The 22202-nt window shown below is 55.8% G+C and overlaps 1 protein-coding gene across 8 annotated transcripts in view; it reads right to left on the bottom strand.

Moving 5' to 3' along the window:
* Nucleotides 1–22202, bottom strand: part of ARHGEF10L (Rho guanine nucleotide exchange factor 10 like) — a 149357-nt gene that overhangs the window by 15511 nt on the left and 111644 nt on the right. For all 8 annotated transcript variants that reach the window (XM_088790236.1, XM_088790235.1, XM_088790237.1 and 5 more), the window contains 4 exons: nucleotides 21122–21208; nucleotides 19819–20051; nucleotides 17963–18117; nucleotides 11137–11285 (listed from right to left, as the gene is read on the bottom strand). In XM_088790236.1, the coding sequence (XP_088646362.1) occupies nucleotides 11137–11285; nucleotides 17963–18117; nucleotides 19819–20051; nucleotides 21122–21208 (624 nt within the window). The remainder of the gene's footprint in view (nucleotides 1–11136; nucleotides 11286–17962; nucleotides 18118–19818; nucleotides 20052–21121; nucleotides 21209–22202) is intronic.

Raw genomic sequence — 22202 nt, 5'->3', positions numbered from 1 at the left:
GGCAACAATCAGGTAATTCCAGATGGTGGGACCTTTTAGAAGACACTGGCTTTGACTTCTCAAAAAAGTCAATCTCATGGAGACAAAGAAAGAACGAAAGAAAGAAGAAAGAAAGAAAGAAAGAAAGAAAGAAAGAAAGAAAGAAAGAAAGAAAGAAAGAAAGAAAGAAAGAAAGAAAGAAAGAAAGATAGATAGAAAAAGAGTGGAGGGATTATGCTAGACCAAAAGGAGACTAAAGAGACATGACAACCAAATGCAATATGCTGTCCCAGCTAGATCCTGGATGGGATTGAGGGGAGAAGCTATGAAATATAATTTGGGGACAACTGGAAAAATGTGCATATGAACAGAATATTGATGTTAATTAAATTCCTGGGTATGACAATGCTATTAAAGTCATGGAGGAGAGCCACGCTCAAGTATTAAGGTGTAAAGTAATGATGTCTCCAACTGACTTTTAAATGGTTTGGCAAAAAAAAAGGTATGTGTGTGTGTATCATGTGTATAAAGTGGTGGAGGGAGAATTATGACAAAATGTTAATAGTTGATTTACTAGGTGAAGAATATATATGTGTTCATTTACTATTCTTTCAACTTTCCTGTAGTTTGAATTCTCTTTCAAAAGTTGGGAGAAAAAGCAAAGTTATTTAAAAAAAAAAAAAAAAAAAAGGTAGCTGGTGGGGAGGGCCCAGGTCTGCCCCCCGGGTCCCAGCTCATCTCTGGCCAGGAACCTGGGTCTCCTCTCTCGTCTATCAATGGGGAGCAGAGGAGAATCTGCCTTACAGGGTGCTGGGAGGCTCGAGGGACAGTGCTTCACGCCACGAGGGCCCCATGCACGCTGGCTGCACTCAGGAGCTGGTCGGGGAGCTGGGAAGAAAGCAGGTGTCCTGCGCCCGCTCCCGGAGTCCTGTCCCTTTCACCACTTCCCCGCCCCCTCATGGCATCCCCACATCTGCACAGAGGGTTTTGGGTGAGTGAGATACTGCCCCAAATAGTGCTGACGCGGCCCAAGTTCCAGTCGTACAATATTTATGTGCCTCCAGGTGACGCTTCTGTGGTTGGTTTCTATAAATTCCCAGGGTGAGCAGCTCAGAATTCAAAGTCATTAGAGCTGAAATGACCCCAAGGAGCCGGGAAGGAATACTGGTGCTTTCGGGGACCAGAGCCACCAAAGCAATGGCAGAAGGCTGGCAGAACTACTGCTTGCTGGGTACCTCCTGCATGCCAGGCCTTTCCCAGGCCACACTATTCCATTCTCAGCTTTATGAAAGAGGCACGTACCTGGAAGGGGACTCAACGAGCCCCGGTGACCCGCTGGGTAGGGGCAGCTAGGCACGGGCCTGGCCTGTGGACTCCAAGCTCAGCGCCCTCCCCCAGCACTCTCACATTGAGCACCTCAGCAGGTGTGGGTGTGAAGGGGCTCTTGCTTCCTACTCATGTCCCCATGACGAGCTGGCCTGGGAGGCACCATCATGGGCCCAGAGGTCAGCCGCAGAACACCGGCCAGCAGCTCACCAACTCCACCTTCGCTTAATGCCCCAGCACCACCATTCCATCCTCATCTAACAGGCAGGACACCAAAGAAGCTTCCAGACATCAGTGGTGTGGGGCCACTCCATCAGCCAGAGGACAGGCTGGTCACTCAGAGGTCACACTCCAGCTACCGTACGGGACAGGCAGGCAGTCCATCTTCTACAGGCAACTAGCACAACAACTCCCTTCTTTCTTTATCTGTCTCATTCTTATCAATGTTTCACAGCCGAGGAAACAAAATTAGAGACTGAATGGTGTTTACAAAGTCACAGTGCTTAGGAAATGGGGGCAGGGGAGCCAGGACTCCAACTTAGGGTGACCAACGGATCCCAGTTTGCCCAGGAAGGCCCAATTTGTAGCACTGGAAATCCAACTCCTCATCCTGGGAAAACCAGGACGGCTGGTCTCCCTACTGGCACTCCAAAGCTCACACCAATCTCTGAGCCACGTACAGACACCTGCGTGTGGGCCCCAGCTGATGCCTAAACACTCTGCCTTCAGAATCTGACCCAGTCAAGGCCAAGAGACCGTGTGCCAGAAGCAGATGTGTCCTTTCTGATGCATTTCTGATGGACGCATCCCCTTCCACCTCTTACCAGCAAGTCAGTTGGCATCTCTGGCTCTCAGTTTACTCACTGTAAAGGGCCGGGAGGGGAGGAGTGGTGAGGTCATTTCTGACTAACGAGAGACTTCACCAGGCGCTGGGATCTCCTAGCTCAGGGCCACCATCGGAACGTAAAAGGGAAGGAGGGACACAGTCCCAAACTTTTAACAACCCACTTTGGAACTGATTGTGCAAAATGTGTCTTGGGTACATTTTTCTAGGAAGACGTCCAACCGTTTTTGACATGTCAAGAGTCTGTGAACCACCCTTGGCCCCCAAAAGTTAAAACTTCCTGCACTAAAGCCTGCTTGTCACAAAGCACATAGGAAGGTAGGCACAGAGGTTGGGGTTGACCCCCTTACCACCCCAACCACAGCCCAGACAAAGGCACAGAAAATGCCACTCCAGGGGGCCTGACCTGCTGTAGCCATACCAACATTTTGCGTTTAAAAACGAAGTGAAACTAAAATGCTCTAGCTATTCTGGAGGAAGTAGGAAATTAAAAGCATCTCAGAGAGTAGGCTACTGATAGTCTCCTCATTAGTACTATTTAATTTCCTTCTGTTTTCTTCAGTTGTTCAAGCCAGCTTAGCATTTTCTCTCCATGAACACCTGAGGAGGGAGGCCAGGCTGTGGGCCACCGGGGGCCACCAAGCAGCTTTGCATGACCTTGCCCGAGCAGCCGCTCCAGCCTGGCCCTGTACAAGCAGGTGCCGGGGGCTGCCTGGTAGTACCTGCCCCTGGAGTCCCTGCAACCCCCACGAGAGGTGGGACCCCTGAGCCTCTGGTCAGCAGAGGAAACGAGGCTCAGTGCGGGTGTGACCTGTCCTGCACATAGTAGGCCAAGCTCAGCGCACCTGGTTTACCTCTTGCGTGACACTCGCTCCAGCCTGAGATTATCCTGTCATCTGTATCCTGCTTGGGAGCGGCAGTGAGGTCATGAGCGCAGGGCTAGACTGTCAGGGTTCAGGCCCAGCTTGACCACTTCCTGTCTCAGTTTTCTCAACTTTAAAATGGGGGTAATAAGCTAACTACCGCATAGGGCTGTTGTAAAGATTACATGAACTCCTACTTGTCAAGAACAAACAGCCTCTGAGACGAGTGAGTTTCAATTGGGTTAACTCACTGGGATGGTCTCTGCCAAGCCCATAATACCCTCCACCACCAGACCCACAGCAGAGGGGCAGGTCCGCTGCTGAAGCCCAGTGCCCAGTGCAAGGCTGGAAGTGCTGGTCATTGCCCTGCCCTGGCCCGGGGGCACTGGAACAGGCGGCCTGGACGGTTCTGAAGCAGAGTCAGGTGTGATGGGAGTTTTGATCTGGAAAGATCCCCAGCAGCCAGGACTCCAGAAAACGAGCCTCGGTGCCCACTGGGCTGCCTTGCTCTCTTTTTGCTTCCCAGTCCCTGGTTACACCTGTAAGTCCTGCCCAAGGGAGTATTCGTGGTGCACATCTGGGCGCCTCACGTGGTCCTCTGCCACTGACCCCCACCCCTTCCCACAGCGTCTGCTTAGCACCCGAGGGGGAGCCACCCACACAGGGACAGGCGGGACTCAGATTCCCCTTGGCCACAGCAACGGAGGTGAAGCTGGGCCAAGGCAGCCGCCTGCCCTCCCCCCAGGGTGTAAATGACAGGTACAGGGAAGGGCCACACCTCATAACACACACGCATCCACTCCCAAGACCACCGGGGAGAAGCAGCAGGCATGTGAAAGGTTAGGATCAGCCGTAACCAAGATAAGGTGGGGACCAGCCAGAGGGGGTGGGGGCTGGGGAGAGAGCAAGGGGGACAACAGGGAGGAGGGATTGGCTCTGAGCTTGACCCAGACCCCCAGCACCCAACTGGATGCTGTCAGCAAGACTCAAGGTGCAGTCAGGGACCCATATCATATTAAAATAACCAACCAATTTCCGCTCTCACATGCATACACACGTGACCACGCCCATGCACCCAATCACACAGCTCAGGAGCCCTTCCCACCCTTCCCACCCCGATCTCACTGAACGCACCCAGGAAGCCTGGTCCACCACCCGGCCACACTCTCGCTCCTCTCCTGGCCTCCTGCTCGGTGGCGGCTGTGTCTGCCCCACAGCTGAGCGTGAGTCTCCCGCATCCAGGCACCTGCCCTGAGCCGGCTGCTGGTCTCACCTCATCACCCAGGCCACAAGGATCCCTTCTCTCCCCAGACATTCTGGGGGAGCTGATGCCTGCTCCTTTATCGCTGGTCATCAGTGGCCATGTGAGGGCCACAGGCAAGGGCCACAGCCAGGAGCCCTGGGCAGCTCAGAGACCAGGCAGAAGGGAGGAGCTGGTGTGGGAGGGAGGGAGGAGGTGGGGACGGCCTTGGAGGGGCAGAAGGAAAGCAAGAAACAGAGCAGTCAGCTTACTCTTGCCCACAGGAAAATATGGAAGGACCGAGATACTGTCGCTGCTCACAGATATTGGCAACCCTGCAGGAGGATGCAGGTATACACATCTACCAGAGGCAGAGGACCACGGGCCTCAGGCTGGGGCACGGGTGTCAGAAGCACCTGAGATCCTGGCTCTGCCACCTATTGGCTGTTCCCTGTGATGCTGACCAAGTCCTGTAATCACCATGACACAGCTGCTGACACTCACTCTAGGCTTTGCATATATCAAGCTTCGTCCTAGGGTAGGTTCTGTAATTATCCCGATTTACAGGTAGGGAAACTGAGGCAATCAATGGCGCCAGGGGCCGAAGCCAGCCAGCCCAGCTCCCAAGCTCACTCAGACAAGGCAGCAGAGACAGCTAGGAATGCCTCTCCAGAAGTTTCCCACCACGGAGACCCTCCCCCAGCCCAGTAAGATGACAGCACATAACCGCTTGAGTGGACACTGAGCCCTGGACTGGCCTCCGCGTGTGTGACCTCATTCAACCCGTGATTACACCCAGATTCCGGCTCTGGGCTCCAGCGCTCAGCTTCCACTGTATTAAGAACCAGCCCAGGCCTGGCAGCCAGTAGGTCCATCTGTGGCTCTGCGTGTCCTTACCACGTTCCAGAGGGTTCAGTGGCTACTCCTTTGGTGTCTGTCCTCTCCGACCCCTGCAGTGGGGCTCAGAGGGGACAGTGACCACAGAGGGGCAGGGGGACCTGGAGGGGCTACGTGGAGGGCAGGACAGACAGACAGACACTGATGGGGGCCCTGGGAGGAGTGGGGGCTCAGAGGAGGAAGACTGCACCTGCTGCCATCCTCTGCACCCCCTCACCCCGTCCCACATCTGTTCTCTCCACAAGGTCCCCTCTCATCTGCCTTCTCTCTTCTGTCTCCCTTTTCTCCATGGCTTCATAGAACCTGTTCCTGAGCCAACAGCTTCAAACTACTTTTTCTTTTTAAAACCATGAAATCCTTTCATCAACCGAAATCTTCTGAGACGGTGGGGGTGAGGAGGGACCTCATATTGGATCCAAGAAAGATCTAAGCTCTTCTGGGTGAGCTGAGGGCGCCCTGAGCCCTGCGCCGAGCCATTCCCCAGCCTCACAAGACGTGCCCTGAGACACCCCACAGCAGAGTCAGCAACCACGGCCCTGAGCCTCCCGATGCTCCCCAGGGAAGGGGGCCCCACAGGATCCCCAAACCCACCCCGCCCCCACCCTTCATAAGCTTCCTGACAGGAAGTTCTTCTGAACATCTAACCTCAATTCTTCCCGCTGCTGGAAAACTCTTACCCTCCTGGAACTTGGTACTGTTGGAGCCTCCGGGGAAGTCTCCATAACCTTTAGAAAACTGATTTCTCGGTTCACCCACCAATTTATAATTTGAAAAAAAGACAGGATGACAATAATAACAATGAAACACATGCAAAAAAAAAAAAATTTTCAGGCAAAACTGCTGAACTGAGATGAACTCTGTGGAGTGACGTGACCACAGCCCACAGGCTCAGGTGGCCGGCACACAGGGCCCCCAGCTTCGCAGCTCCCCACATCTGAGGACTTGGTGAATGTTTCGGACCTCACGCACATTTGCATACCATTACCCAAGAAGCCCTGCGCCTGGATTTCGCTTTTGCAAATTCCCACCCGTTTCATGTCATAAATAAGATAGGAGACAGAAAACTAATACAGCCCACTGATGCATTATTCATAGCGCGTCACACTGTTATGATAGATTTACAACAGCTAATACATGCAAACTAAATTTGGGCACTAAATGTAAAAATTAAGGGTGGGGAAGGTGGGTGTGTGAAGTGATGGGCCGGGGGAAATCTGAGGGCCATTGATGTCCAGGAACCCAAAAATTTCTTATCTGGTGTGCTTAGTGACAAAAGGCATCAGTGCCAGTACGGGAGGCCAGCGCCCGGGAACCAATGGGAGGCGGGGTTACTGATAGCACCCACTCGGCGCCAATCTCGAAAGCTAGTTAAAATCAAGCGCTCGGTCAACTCTTCTGCCAGCCCCCTGCCCACATCTCCCTTCCCCACTTAGCAGACACACAGATAGAGCCCATTTCCCTAAGGAAATGTCCTTCACCGCCCTTCACTGGGCAAGTACTATGCGTCAGCCTGGTCTCGGCACCAGGATGTGATGGGAGCAGTGGGAGCCAACCAGGCCCGGACTGCCCTACAGAGCTGCGGTCTCGTTAGTCCCTTAACCATCCCTAAAACGTCAACGTGCAGCTATGACCAACGCTGTGAAGGAGGATGGCGGCGCTGCCGCAGCGAGTCACAGGGGTGTGACCCAGGGCATGTGGAGGAGGCCGAGTGGTCCAGACAGCCTTCTCCAAGGGTGGGGAGCCAGAGTCTAATGGGAGAGGCTCGCCCCAACTACCCATCACAAGAGCCCTACAGGCCGGAGCCAGGCCCGGTGCCCGAACACTGCCACAACTTGCCCTGTGTTCTGGAGCTTTCCAGGCAGGGCCGGGAGTCTTCACCCCCTGCTTTTGCAACTGCACCAAGGAGGCTCTGGGGAAAAGGGGGTTGCCATGGAAACATCTCAAGGCTGGCTGCTGGTAGGGGCAGGTCAGAGGCTGGACCTCAGTGTGAACAGCTGTCCTACCCAAATATGTCTCCCACCTGTCCGAACGATTCTGATCTACAGCAGTGTCCGTCATTGAGCAGGACCCACCTCCAGCACCCAAGACCCTCTGGCCAGCCTTTACCCAAATCCCTTCCCACCTTCTCTGGGTCTGGCCTCTGCCCTGCTTCCTCAAAGGCACAATTCCGCCTGGATACTTCTCCAACTGGCCCAGGAGGCCTGAGCTTCCTCCTGCCCAGATTTTCAACCTTCCGCCCAGAAAGAACAGGTCCCACACCATGGCACACGCCCGTGAGCCCCACCTGAGTGCCTGCCCTACAGAGGAAGGGTGTTCTTACATTCTCCCAGCAACGCCAGCCAAGAGGCGGAGCTGCGCCCTGGGACACACCAGCTAACGAAAGAGACCAGGCCCTTTTTTCATCGGCTCACAGGCCAGTTGGGTGCCAATGGACAACGGTCAAGGAGGTCATTTCAGGCCACACCCAATGGTCTGATGACACAACAGGTGAAGTGTCAAGACTATGACTAGGGGCAAAAGTGACTCTGCTGGAGTCATCAGGGCAGGGCCCACTGAGGAGGTGGCAGCTGAGCTGAGACCTGCGTGATGAAAAGGAGCTGCCCAGGGGAATCTGTGGGACTGGTGGTCCCGGCAGGGGAAGAGGGAACAACAGAGGCAAAGGCCAGCGGGGGAGGAAGGACTTTGACATGTTCAGAGCCCAACAGAGGGGCCAGCACGGCTGGGGAGCGGACGCCACAGACCACGAGTCCAAGGCCTGACTTCTGCTTCACTTCCTCCTCTGCAAGGCTCAGCTGATGGCTCTGCAGCGACATGAGGCCCCGGTCACATAAAGCACACTCACAGCCCAGCCCAGCCTCCACCTCCATCCCTGCCACGAGCGGGGGTGATGAAGACCCCAGCCCGCGCCGAGTCAGGGAGCAGCCTTGCCAGGCACGCAGACCGCCCCCACTTGGCAGAGTACACCCCGTAGGCCACAGGCCTCCTGTCAGCCTGTCCCCAATAAGTTTTTTTTTTTTTTTTTAAATTAAGATGCAACAATCATTCCACAGCCGGTTTTCCCCTCCAGCAATCGGTTAAAATGAACTCCAGACGACTGGATTAGACTTTGAAGGTGGCGATCGAGATAATGAACACAGAGGATGTGGTGTTGACACAGGCCCTGGCGAGCTACATTATTATTTAACAGCCTCGCTGCTGCTTCCGCTGGGATCAAGGAGCTGAACAAGCAGTTGGTGGGCAAGCGTCAAACCCAGAAACAGACTGCAGGCACTGGCTCCTGGGGGGACAGACTCAGCAAGGTCAGGGCGGCCAGCATGGGCCAAGTGGGCCTCATGGAGGAGCCCAGGATGGGCCCAGCTGGGCCCCCCCTGCCCCCCAGGGAGCCATGCCCACACCATCCAGCATCCCACACACACCGGGTTCTCTCTGGCCGGGCCCGGCTCACGGGGCTTCCGCTGTGGTGCTTCCTTTGCCCAGAGCATCCTCCCCACCTCCTCTCTTCCCTCACCCATCGGTGCCAGCCTCGCTCAGGGATCCTGCCCTCCACGGCCCTCCCCTGCTCCTGTCCCTCCTCCACCTGGGTCGGCACCTAGCGTGCCACCCCTGGGTTCCCACCGAGCCTGGGCTTGCCCCCTCCTGCCCCAGGTCTCCTCACACCAGCTGACACGGACACTGCTCCCACAATGGACTCTGCGCCCCCAAGCTTCTGAGATCAGGTCTTACTCTTGTTCATCCCTCCAGCCCCCTCCCCATACGAGGGCCTGGAAAGCAGGACACCACCTGTCCGTCCACTAAGACCCTTTACTCAGTGTACCTGCCACGTGAGCTACGTGTGCTAGAAAGACACTGGGGAAAACGACGTGAACAGGGCCCAATCCTAGGCCCGGAAGACGTGTTGGTGGAAAAAGCAGGTGTGTAAACAAATGAGGGTTCCCAAGGGTTATGTGTGACAAGACAGAAACTGCAGGGGACAATGCAGCCCAAAGGAGACTGAGCCTTCTGCCTGCACTGACGCTGGCACAAAGGTTAAGGGCAGTCAGGTGTCTGATGCCTGTGCTCAGTTCCCAACTCAGCCTCTTTCTAGCTGTGTGACCTTGGGCAAGCCACTTAACCTCTCTGTGCCTGTGTCCACATCTGTAAAGTGGGAATAATAATAGCACCTATCTCAGAGAGTGGTTTGAGGATTAAATGAGTTAGTTCATGCAAGGTACTTGAAACCCGTACCTGGTCCACACTCAATATATGTTATATTATTACTTCCTGGGGGTGGGAAAAATCAGAAAAATCTCCTCAGAGTTAATACAATCGCTAGATTAACCACTTAGGTCTGCGCTTTTGGGCCAAGACATGCTAGCGACACCCTCAGCCAACAATACCATCCTGTCCGCTCAGAGTACTGAGCCGCTCTATGTATCTCAAGTCCCCAGAGGGTGTTTCATGGGGGGTCGGCTAATGAGCTACGTCCTCCCTCTGAAGTGAGGCATTCTGCTGCAGAGATTGCACGCGTGCCCTTCCCTGCAGGTGCTGAGCCCCAGGCACGGGTGCATGACCACAGCACCCTGGCAGCAGCCCCTTCTCCAGGCCGATCCTCCAGGCCCAGCTGGCCGTGCAGGACACCCAGATGGGACGAGTGTGGAGTGGCCATGCAGGTCGGCGGTCCTTAGCAGCAGCCAGACCAAGCTGTTTCCAGAGCCCGGGCGCTAGGGTGGGCAGCTTCCTCTCTATTCCGAGCAGCAGCGGAGCGCAGCTTTATTAAATATGCATGGCGATCGCATCGTTACTGTGCCCAAGGATTGTGTACACTGAAGGCAAGCTGCCCGCACAAACTTTTCAATTTTCCTGGCTGCAGACCGGGTGCATGCTCCCTCTGGCCCCACTGTGGAGACCCCCCACCACCCGTCCCTCCCCCCGCCTCCACCCACCCAGAGCTGTCCTGACACCCTCCGAGATGTGCAAAGCAGGTGAAAGGCAGTATCGATCCCCTTTGTAAGAGCAGCTGGTCCAGAACTAATCTTAAATCATCACGACCTCGTGCTGAAGTTGGGAGGCCGCTCGGCCCTAGGGACAGTCAGGCCAGAGCTGAGGTGCGGTGCCTGGGCAGCACCGCACTGCGGCTGGCGAGGGACAGAGTCGGATGGGAGGTGGGCAGTGCCTGGCCCGGCCCGGGCCCGGCCTCCCCTTCGTCCATCTGTCTCCCACTTCTAGCACAGCAGTCGGCAGGAATGTGATGCTGACACACGCCCCCCCACCCACCGACACCGACTAAGGAAGCAGCTTGATTTTCCAAATAAACCGCATACACGGCAACAAGAATGTATGTCAGGCAAATGACAGCGATAACTGAGGTTCTCCAAACACTTACTTTGAGGCAGGCACTGCATGAAACCTTCTCATTACATAAACATTCTCATTCACTCCTCCAGGTAGTTCAACACGTGCTATCATCATCCCATTTCACAGATGAAGGGAGGCAGGGCGGGCCATGTTGTTGGTCTGCGATAGGCGTGGGCCTGGGCTGAGCCAGGAGCAAGCCCCTGGGACCAGGCCCTCATTCCTGGGTCAAGGCATGGGCAGTGCTCGCCCTGGGGTGAGGCAGCACCCAGCAGCCTCACCTCCACACTGTTTAAAGAGCCCTGACTCCAGAATGGCTGTGTCCCCATGGCCATCTCCTCGGCACAGCTGAGTCTTGGGTGCCAGTGCGAGGACAGGGACCCCAGCTCCACCTCCACTGGCAGCAACAGACACAACTCAGGATGCAGTCAAGACCCTTCCCCTCACGGCAGCCCTGGGGACATGTGTGGGGGCAGAAGGCAGGGCCCCGCAGGGACCATGGTCCCCTCTGCTTCCTAACAAACTCTGGTTGATCCCCAAGACACAGAAAGGGGCAGAGAGCAGTGCCAGGGAGAGGGTAAGAAGTGTCAGCAAGCGTGTGCCCGGCAGATGGCCTCATGAGCCAGGGGCCACAAGCCACAAGGAAAGGCCAGTACCTGAGTCTGCAAGCTGGTGGCATCCAAGACAGTGACCTGGGGCCCACAGCTAGCCCACACAGCGTCCTCCAGGCTCAGCAGGGTGCGGATGGGCCCTGGCCCCACTGTTAGGCACACGGGAGGGCTTTCCAGGTCCCAGGGAACGTCTCCTGGAGGGAAAGGAAGGAAGCAGGTCAGGGCCCAGGGCTCCTCAAGCCTTAGGAACCACAGCCCGCAGAGGTGTGCCCAGCCTGGCTCCACAAGACCCTCTGGCCCATTTCTGTGGCCCCTCACCCTCCTCCCAGCAGAATGGCCCCTGTTTCCAGCTGACTTCATTTATGCCCGCCCCTCCTCCAGGCCACTCCCCCCCCACCCCCGCCAACTCTCCTTCCCTCCACCCTTCTCTTCCCTTCCTCTTTCCTTCTCTCTCCTGTTCATTCATTCCACACACTTGCCTTCTCACAGATCTGCTGTCCTACTTCAAGGCACTCTGTCACCTTTACCCAGATCTCTGATAACCTTCTTCCCCAGAGACGCCACCACCCAGGTGTGGAAGGAGGAAGTCCCAAGAGGAAATCAGTCCCCAGTCCTCCACCTCTGAAGATGGAGCAAAGCAAGGGACTGAACAGCCTCTCCCTGCCCACCCCAGGGATGCTCGCCTCGCCCAAGAACCAGCCAAGAATTTTCCCTGGTATGTGAGCAGTGTTCATTGAGGTTGGTTTTCCTCTCAAGTCACACAGAACCCCCATGGCTACCCTGCCTTCCCAGGGTGCCGGGCGGGTTAAAGAAGGGTGGAGGAGAAAGTAGAGGCCACACACCGGAAAGCAAGGCATCCATGCTGGGCCTAGGAGGCAGGACAGGGCCTGCTGCTGGCTTGCCAGGGCCTGGCCTCCCCTACACTGCCTCCACCGAGTCCCTGGAAGGCGGGCAGCCCCCTCACAGACTCTCCCTATGAGCCAGCTGCAGCTGGCATGATGGAGCACAGCTGTCTGCACAGCTGGAAGGGCCACCAGGGTGTATAGTGGAAGCCACTGCCTGGGGTGGGTGGGTGTGATAAGAGAAGGACAGACCAGTTTCCCATCACCACCACACCCCCAGGCTTTCCCTGATCTCCCTCCCCTCCCCTACCTTTAAAACAGGTTCTTCCCTCGCCCTTCTGTCCTACTTAAAGTTGGCAGACTCCCAGCTCAGCTAAGAGTTGGGGAATAGGGACGTCCCACCCACCCGAGCACACAAGCAACTCTTTCCAGGCTGTGCACGTGAGCACACGGGAAGCAGGCTGGGCCAGGATCCTGGCTGTGGCCTCTCAACTTCTTCATGACCTAAGACGGGTGACTTCACTTCTCTGTGCCTCAGTTTCCTCATCTGTAAAATGGGCATGATGACCGTGTGTACATCTCACAGGATGCTGCCAGGATCAAATGACATGCGTAGAACATTCAGCACGGGATTGCCATACAGTAAGGAGTGTTGACAGCTGTTGCTCCGCACCGCTATGTATCTGCATGTCAGGCACTCTTTACGTGAATTATTTCCTTAACTCCCAGCCTGTGCGTTCTATTCTGATTCCTGTTTTACAAATGTGGAAATGGCGACACAGAGAGTTTAAATAACCTGCCCAAATCACACAGCTAGGAAACACCCGGCGCCCATTAGCTCTTACTGTTTGCTTCATTTGCCACAACACAACAGTCTGTGGAGGAAGGTGTTGACTCCACTGGACTAATGAGACAACGGCGACCCAGAGAGCTGAGAACTTGTACAAAGCCACCCAACGGGTGACGGGCCAAGAAGGATTTAAACTCAGCTGACTCTGGTCCTAGCCTCCTTCCCTAACCCCTGCTGCCCTCTCAGGTTCCATGAGTTTCTGAAGGGCTCTGGGGCCGTAACTAGAGATCAGGAATGGGCGAGTGACCATTAGGCAGCCAGGCCTCCACCAGGGCCGCGGGGTCACCAAACCTCACCAGAACACCAGAGCTGCAAAAATGCAAGGCTATGGGCTCCCCCCAGTGGCCAAGATGAGTAGTGCTTGTAGCCTGAAGCTGGCGCTCCCACCTCTAAGGCTAAGGCAGGGAGCAGCTAGACTGCTCCCTGGGTGGGACCACACCCCGAAAACTCAGAAATGGGGGCTCAGTACCATGCACACAGCAGTGGTGGCCACCAGAACCCTTGGAACTTCTATCTTGCACTTTCCTGGGACAGCATGGCCATAGATGCCTAGGATGGGGCTGGAGTCTGATACCCCTGAGGGTCACGTGTGCACTGACCACCCCTCCACTTGCTAGGCAGCTCCAGGGACCCTCTAAGAAGTCTTGCCTCCAAGACAGAACGATAAACTGTGATTAAATTTAATGCCGATATTATTATATCAAAAAGGGCACTGGGCAGGAGTCCTCAATCACAGGGACCCGGAACAAGAGGCTTCCCCTTGCTGGGACTCAGTTTTCCCATCTGCACCCCAACGGGACAGAACTCTAACATCTAAGGTTCTTCCTAGTCTATCGGGCTGCAATTCTAAAATTTTAAGTGCAATCTCTATGAGCTCTGGACGGGGCTGGCTCCCCGGCAGCCTGGTGGCGGGGGTCTACCCCTCCATCTTACTCCTTGCCCTCCAGCGGCTTCAGATACACACGTATATATTCCAGGCATACGCACACACACACACATACCACACACACACCACACACACATACCACACACACACATAGCACACACACACACACACCACATACACACATACACTACACACACACACCACACACACACACCTGCGTGACCGCCCATTCATCTGGGCCCGGCACCAGCTCTCACACTGTCAGACAAGGGAGGTGAAAGCCCTGTCTCAGCAAAGGCACCTTCGAGAGTCTGGAACCCCTCCTCCCCCAGCCTGCAGGGGAGAAAGCCCAGCCGGTCTCCCTCGGGGTCCAGATCCAGCTGGAGCCAGAAGGCAGAACACCGAGTGAAAGTCATAAAGACCGAGAGAGGCCCAAAGAGCAGCCCGTGCCCAGTCAGTAATGGCACCGGCGACAACCATTTAGATGGGAGGCAACAAACACAAGTCTACATTCCAGGGTCCGTCCGGGGCACCTGTGTGACTGATCACACCTGGCCTTCACAACCACTCTGTGCAGTGGGGCTGTCTTCATCCCATTTTACAGGTGAGGACACTGAGGCTCTAAGAGGTGAACAATAAGCCCAGTCTCACAGCTGGGTCTCAACCCCAGGCAGCCTGACTACCCCCCAGCCCACCCCCTCACAGTTCCAACAGCTGGCTCCTCCAGGGAGGGACCCTGGCCCACATCCCCAGCATGTAACCAGGGACATTCCCACACCCACACCCAGACCTGGTCAAGCTTCTGTGCCTGCTCAGAGATGGGGGAGATGGAGGGGATCCAGGTAGCTCTGCTCCAACACAGGACTGGCAGAGACAGCGGCCGCCTGGCTCCTCTCTGGGTCCCCGGGTCCTGCTCAGTGTCTGGTACCTCATGGGCACTGGATACATATTTGCTGAGTGAGTGAGTGAGTGAGTGAATGAATGAATGAATGAATGAATGAATGCAGGTAAGCAGAGGCTCCTGGGGGCAGACTGACTCCCACAGCCACACAGTTCGTGGCCTTGGTTTCCTCATCTGTCAGCTGGAGGTTGGACTCCAAGTCCCCTCTGGCTCTGACAGCCGGGGATGCCAAGTGACCTGATGACCTTGGGTTCCTCAGTCACCTCTCAGCTGCTGGTTCCACAGGACCTCCAGGATTCAGGCCAATCCCAGGTTCCCAGCTTGGTTTCTGTCTGTTTTACTTAATATTTCTGGTCCTGCCCTCTTGCAATGAGCCAAAGCGTGGGTTAGGAATGCCAGTTTTATCCAGTCGTGGTCTGAGCCAAACCCAGGCAAGATGGTAACCTGTCACTATAAATACTGACAAATATCCAATATCCACTGGGAGCCCGGGACAAGGGTCTGGATTTTTCAATCCCCAGACCCTCCAGGCCACCAGGGGGCACCAGAGGTGGGTTCCGCAGGCTCAGGGCTCGGGCTCTGCGGTCTGGCTCTGGGGTTGAGGTGGGGGGTATCTGAAGGGTAGCCAAGGCCTTGGTGAGTCTGGAGGAGGTCCCACAGCTGGGTCACAGGCCAGGCTGATGATTCTAGGCCCAGACACACACAGCCCCGGTGAAAGGAGATGGAAAGGAATCCCCCCCACCCCACACTGTGCGACCGGTCCTGAGAGCCTCCCTTCCCGCCCTGGCCACCTCTGGACGACACCACAGGAGGAGGAGGCACCAGGTAAGGCCTCTCCCAGAGGCCTCCCTGGCCAAAGCCAAACGAAAGGCACAGAGGGTAGGCTCGCGAGGAGAGAGTGACCCAGACTCTGCTCCCAGCCAGTCTCCTTGCCTCCACGCCTGTCCACCAGCCTCGGAGGGCACAGAGCTCTGCCACTGCCCTCATGTCCCTCTACTTCCCATCAACTGAGACAAACCCAGGGTCCACAGGACCCAGCGTCTGCTCCCAGACCTTGCCTCGTGCCACTCCCCCCTCTGCCTACTGCCCAGCAAGACGGCCTCCTCTCTGGGTTCCCCACCAGACCAACCCCTCTCCTGCCTCCAGGCCTTTGCCAAGAACACCTCTGGTCCCTCTGCCAAGAACACCATTCCCCCAACTCTTCACTTGCCTGGACACATATTCTTCAGGACTCACTTCAGGATCCTCCCGCTCCTGGGCCAGTCAGCCCACCCCATGCCCAGAAGGGTCGGGCTCTCACCTGACACCCTGTTCCCTACCTTAGGACCCTCAGCACAATGTCTAATCATAAGTTCCCTGCTTGTTCACTTGACTAATTCTGTCTCCCTCTATAAACTCTGCAAGGGGCAGGATCATATCTATTTTGCTTGCCACCGAACCCATGGCACATAGTAGGTGCTCAGTAAATACTTGGTGGATAAATGTGTAAGGTGGGAAAGCTGATGGAAACTCTCAACCTTCTCCTCCAGGCCAGAGAAGCCAAAACCCCCTTATGCCCGGAGAGGACTCTAGACCTGGAAAGAAGATATTTGGGTTCAGGTCTCAGCTCACCCGAGACTTTGGGGAGTCCCTTCCCACCTGGAAAATGAGGGTGTGGAGTTCAATGGCTCCCACTGATCCTTCTGGTTCTGACAAACTACCAGACTCCAACCCCAGGCTCAGAGCCAGTGGTTAGACCCCAAACCCCTTATAGGTTGAATTGCGTCCCCTAAAAATTCATCTGTTGAAGTCTTAACCCCCAGAACCTCAGCATGTGACCTTATTTGGAAACAGGGATGTTGCAGATGGAATTAGTTAAGGTGAGGTCACACTGCAGTAGGATAGGTCCCCTAATCCAGTAGGACTGGTGTTATTATAAAACAGGGAAATGTGGACACAGACACACTCACAAGAAGAACGCCACGTGAAAATTCGAGTCATGCTGCCACAAGCCAAGGCAGAAGCTGGGGGACAGGCCTGAAACAGGTCCTTCCCTGGTGCCTGCCAAGGGCACGTGGCCCTGATGACACCCTGATCTTGGATTTCTATCCTCCAGGATCGTGAGACGATGAATTTATGTTGTTTCAACCACTCAGTTTGTGTTCCTTCGTTAGGGCAGTCCCAGCTAACTCATACATCCCCTGTCCTCCTCCCAGCCTGGGCACCCAAAGTGAATGGGAACCCAGAGGGGAAGGGCCAAAGGCAGCCCAAACTGGGGACCCGGAGGGCCTCGGTGGGACAAGGCAGGGCTCACAGTATTCAGTGGGGGCCAGAGGGTGGAGGTCCCTCTGGAACCCCTTGTCTAATCTCTGAAGATCTGAGCCCCTATTTACATTCACATGCACGCACGCTCTGACAGTGAGAGGAATTTTTTCCCTCCCTCTTCCCCCTTTAATTAAAAACTATAAATGCCTTATCAAAAGCTAATTAAAAATACCAACACAGTGCCAAGTGGCAAAAAAAAATAAAAAATAGCTCATTACAAATACCCGTTTCTAACCCTGCAACAGGCTGTGATGACGCAGCAATTAGAGGCTCATGCAGGGAAGAGGGAGGGAGGACAGAGATTCAGACTCATCAGCCCTCTCCGGGGGACACCAGGGAGCAGCTACCCTCTCTGCCCAGCCTTTGTCATCATGAAACAGGGAGCCAAACTAATCACAGGGGACAGGGGACCACAGCACTTGTGTGGTCGCATGCCCTCCCTTCACCTCAGCACTGGGTCTATAAAGAGGAGGCAATTCTCAAGGGCTGTGGTGACAATTAAGATAATGAACAAACATTAAGCACTTTACCAGGTTCCTGGAACACGGCAGCTCAAACACTGTTAGCCTTGCCCTCTACCGTCATAACCCGTGCCATGGGTGGCTTGATAAAATGATAGCAACTGAGATGCTTGACTCGACTAAGGCACTTACTGTGCCGGGCCCTGTGCGTTGCCTTCATGGCACTGTTTAACCTGCTGGTACCACACAAGGGGAGGGTTCTACCATTATTTTCATTTTAGATATGAGGAGACTGAAGCGTGAAGAGGAGAAGCCACTCACCGGTGGACACAGCTGTCATCAGGGCAGAGCCTGGACCTGAAGCTAGGTCTATGCAAGCCCAGAATCCCTGCTCTTCTCCACTAGTCTCCCGCCCATGGGCTGAGCTGTCTATGCAGTAGGGAGCACCCCATTCCTGCAGGGACCCCAGTGGGGATCAGGGATCTCCAATCCCCCCAGCTGTGATATGCCCTGACTCGTTCTGAGCTGCTTCCTTGGCCTGCCTCCCACCACCGCTCAGATACAGGATCTGGCTCCCAGTCAGTGCCCAGGGCTGCCCCCCACTGTCCCCAGCACCTCCATCCTCACCGCTGGTCCGAGGGTAGGCGGCCAGGGTCCCATCCTGCAGGCCGGCAAACAGGTGGAAGGGGCTGTGCCGCAGGCAGAGCACGGGCTGCAGGCCTGGGCTCCGGCAGGTCGCCAGGCACTGGGTACCCGTGTCCACGCTACTGTAAACCAGGATGCTGTGGGGAGAGGCCCAAGTGAGTCACTTAGCCCCCTACCCACCCACTGCCCCACACACCCTCCTGGACTCCCCCCTGCTCAGCTGCGCCCCCTGCTGTGTGACCAGGCCATGGCTCTACCTTTGGAGAGCTCAAACTCTCCCTGGTTGGCCTTTTGAGGATGGTACCCTCCCCGGCCCCTGTACCCATGGAAGATTCAGGGGGCCCCAGAGGTAGCACAATAAAGGTGCTGAGAGAAAGGTTTTCAGGGTCACACAGGCCTGAGAGCAAAGCCAGCTGTGCCTCCTTCCAGCTGGTTGACCTGAGACGGCTAAGCCTCAGTCCTGTCCCAAAACCGGGACCATGACGCCTACCTCATGGCCATAAAAAGGAATGAAGCACTGCCACATGCCACGTGGCCGACCCCTGACACGTTAGGCTGAGAGACAGGCCAGGCACAAGAGGCCACATACTGTATGATTCCACATCTGTGCGATGTGCAGAGGGGCCAGTCCACAGAGACAGGGAGCAGATTCGTGGTTCCCGGGGGAGCGGGGAATGCGGGATGACTGCTTAATGGGTACAGGTTTTTTTGGGGGGTGATGAGAATGTTCTAGAAGTAACTATACAGTGGTGATGGCTGCACATCATGAATGTACTGGAAGCCACTGAATTGTACACTTTAAAATGGTGAATTTTATGTTATGTGAATTTTATCTCATTAAGAACAAAAAAGGTGTTCACCGAGCTCCTCCGAGGCACTGGGAGGGGCGGAGCCTCCGGAGTCTCCAAGTTGTTCTACGTATGTTAGCGTTTTGCTCCTCCCTCAGTTTCTTGTGTGGGAAACAGAGGAAACCCTTCAGAGTGTGGCTGCTGTGAGGCTCATGGCCCCGGGCCGTGGCGGGAGCGGGGGAGGAGCACAAAGTAGGTGCTCAGGAAATATCTCTCCCCGCTTCCCCTCACTCTAGGACAGGAGCAGAAAACACTGAGGTGCAAGGCCTTCATTCATCACCATCTTCACCGGCCCATTAACCGGGATGAAAACTCATTCTCCGTCTGCACCACTGGACCCGGCTATGGGCCCCCAGCAGGCTAGCACTCTAGTGGGGGTGGGGGGAGGGGTGCTCCCCTTACTGCAAGGAAGTGTCTGCTGACTCAGCAGCTCTGGGCATGTCTTACGGGGGAGCCCCCTATGCCCACAGATCTCACTACCTGGGCATGCCCGGGACCCTCATCCTCCATGCAAGGGGCACTGAGGCCACAGGCGGGTGGACACTGGCAACGACAGCTGAGTGAACTGAAGGCCCACATGTCCCACGTCTTGGACTCTCACAGTGGCCCTGCATGGTGGGAGTCTAATTCTCACTTTACAGATGAGAAACTGAGGCTTGGGGTGGTTAAGGGTGAGCCCGAGGACCTGCAGCGAGGAAATGGTGGATTCCAACCCAGCTCCGAATGACAGTCACGTCAGCGCTCACCCATGGTACCACACTGCCCGGGCAGGAGCCCATTTGCACTGAAGGGTCTCGGCTAAAGGGTCAGCGGTTCCTGATGCTTTGGCTTCCACACTGGGCTTCCCGGGTCCCCACCTTCCTTCTCCCAAACGGGGTGGAGAACATTGGTGGGAGACAATCTTGCCCAGAAAGCTAGAGGGACATCCCCCACCCCGCCCGCCCTGCCCTGCCCCTGGCTGCTCTCAGCCCTCCTTCCCGGGCCCCTCACCTGCCATCCTGCAGCCCCAGGCAGATGGTCGGATGTACCGCAGCCGAGGGGTCAGCAGCCGTGTGGCTCTCATCTCCATCTCTGTCTCCATTCTCCCCCTCCTCCGGCTCCGGAATGTACTCCATGCAGAGCACAGGGGCCGCCAGCGGGAAGGACTTCACCGTGCGGGGCGAGGGCCGGTTCAAGGAGAAGATCTCGACCTGGCCCCCTGCGCCCTCCTGCCCGCCCCCGACCTGCGGCAGAGACCCAGAGAGGCCGTCAGGAGGAACCACAGACGCAAAGGTGGAGCTCAGCTCCCGCCCTCCCTGTGACCTGTCCCTAACTTCTACTTGCCACGGATAACTGGGGGGAGCATACCCCCTCCTGCACACACTTAGCATGCTGTCACTGAAGGTCACCTGTCCCCAGCTGCCATGGCAGCAAGTTTGTTTCAGGGCCCAAAGGAAAGCAGGTAAGGAGCTAAGGTGGAGTAAATACCCAGTCAGCTTTCTATTTCCTTGTCATTAGGGTGAATTTCAACCGACAAATAATAAACATATACTCTGCTCCTTTAAAATGTCTCTGTGCCTTGTTCACTGTTTTACCTCTGTCTAGCACATAGTAGGCACTTAATATATACTTGCTGAATGGATGGAGGGATGGAAGGATGGAGGGATGGAGGGATGGAGGGATGGAGGGATGGGCGGATGGAGGGATGGATGGACAGATGGATGAATACACCACATGTTAGATATTGGAGAAACAGTGAAGAACAAATCCCCCTCAGAAGGGACATATGGGCTGGACTCTGAAGGATAAGCCAGAGTTTTCCTGCTGAGTGCCTGGAGACAGGAGCGCAGGAGGAGTTAGAGGGTGGCCAGAGGGCTGGTGAGGCTCGAACATCAAGGAGCTTGGGGGTGTCACCTATTTGAATCAAGGGGAGTTTGCCAGGAACCCTGACCTCAGAAAGCTGGGCTGGGATCTCTGTGAGAAATTGGCAGTAACCAGCGCTGCTTCCTGACCCTGCGGTGAGGACCCTGCCACCCAGGTACTCTGCACAGCTGCCATTCATTTCCCTCATAGCACTATGGCCATTTTCAAGAGTCATGCTCACTTATTTGTCCCCCAGTGTTCTGTTGTCCCTTGTGAGGCTACACCTGCCAACTCTGAGCTCAGAGCCCGAGACAGAGGTTCCTAAGAACACCTTGCCAGGCGAAGTGCACCTGGGGGTCAGTGGCTTTCTCCAGCATCCCCGTCCCGGGTGCCACCCTCCCTGCTCCCGTCCTGAGGCCAGAATTCCTGGCTGGGCACGGGGGTTACTCACCCAGAGGTAGCCCTGTGGAAGGGAGGTGCTGACTGCCGAGAAGCCCAGCAGGGGACAGCTGACGGGACTGTGGACCAGGGCCCCAAGCTGCAGAGATAGAGATGACGCATACAGGGTTAAGGGTCAAGGGGCCTGAGATGCCAACATGTGGCAGCAGAACCTTTGTCTGAATCACCTGGGGGAGGAGGGGAACGGGGTGTCATCAAACCTGGAGCTGCCTGGGTCCCATTCAGGCCCAAATGAGAATCCCTGAGGGTGTGGTAGGAGAAGTGACAGGTTTTATAGGCCCTCCAGGCAGTTCCCATGCACTTGTATTTGAACTCACATTTGACAATCACTCTTCTAGAACCTTCTGGCTAGAAGGGACCTGAGTGACACTCAGGGCTTCCCGAGGATTTTTCAAACTGAGCTGCTTCCATTTAAGATTTGTTGATAACCAGTAATGCCCTACCCCACACCCCCTCTTCTTAATTTTATAGATGGGGAGAACAAGGTCTACAGAGGACCCAGGGTTGTCTGAGGCCACAGGGAAGGCGAGTGACAGGCCTGGCTGCACCCGCCTCCTTGGTTGGCCTTCCTGCATGCCTCCAGAGCAGCACAATGGAGGGGGGACCCCCAGATCATTAGAACCACTCTGCAGACGGGCACACCAGGATAGAGGGCTGGGTGGCTTGTGCAGGCTGCCCACAGGGGGCAGGGGCTCCATCTGTAACGGGCTCTCACACAGAGCTGCCAGTTCTTTGCTCCTCCTGCAACACCAGGGGGCTCTCTGGAGCCTGTTTCCGGAGCGAGATCCTGCCAATCTGTCTCTCTGGCCAGAAGAGCAATGCAAAGAGATGGCCTGGCCCTTTCGATGGCCTTGCTGGATTCCCCGGGCAGATGGAAGGGGAAGCGGTGCAGTGGGGAGAGCCTGAAGGTGCCCGTCTGAGGAATGCGGCCACCACTGGACGCTTTGCCAGGCAGGTGCTGCCCTCTGCTGGTGCGGAAGGCCCAGGCTGGCACCAGCCCTGTTAGAATATTCTAACAAAATTTCTAATGATCATAGGTGAAGGGGCCCAAAGAGGTCACCTTATCCAGACCC

This window comes from Rhinolophus sinicus, chromosome 14 (genome assembly GCF_057876585.1).
Source record: "Rhinolophus sinicus isolate RSI-liver-muscle chromosome 14, RSI-T2T, whole genome shotgun sequence".
NCBI lineage: Eukaryota > Metazoa > Chordata > Mammalia > Chiroptera > Rhinolophidae > Rhinolophus > Rhinolophus sinicus.
This window is presented reverse-complemented; position numbering and strand designations above follow the sequence as displayed.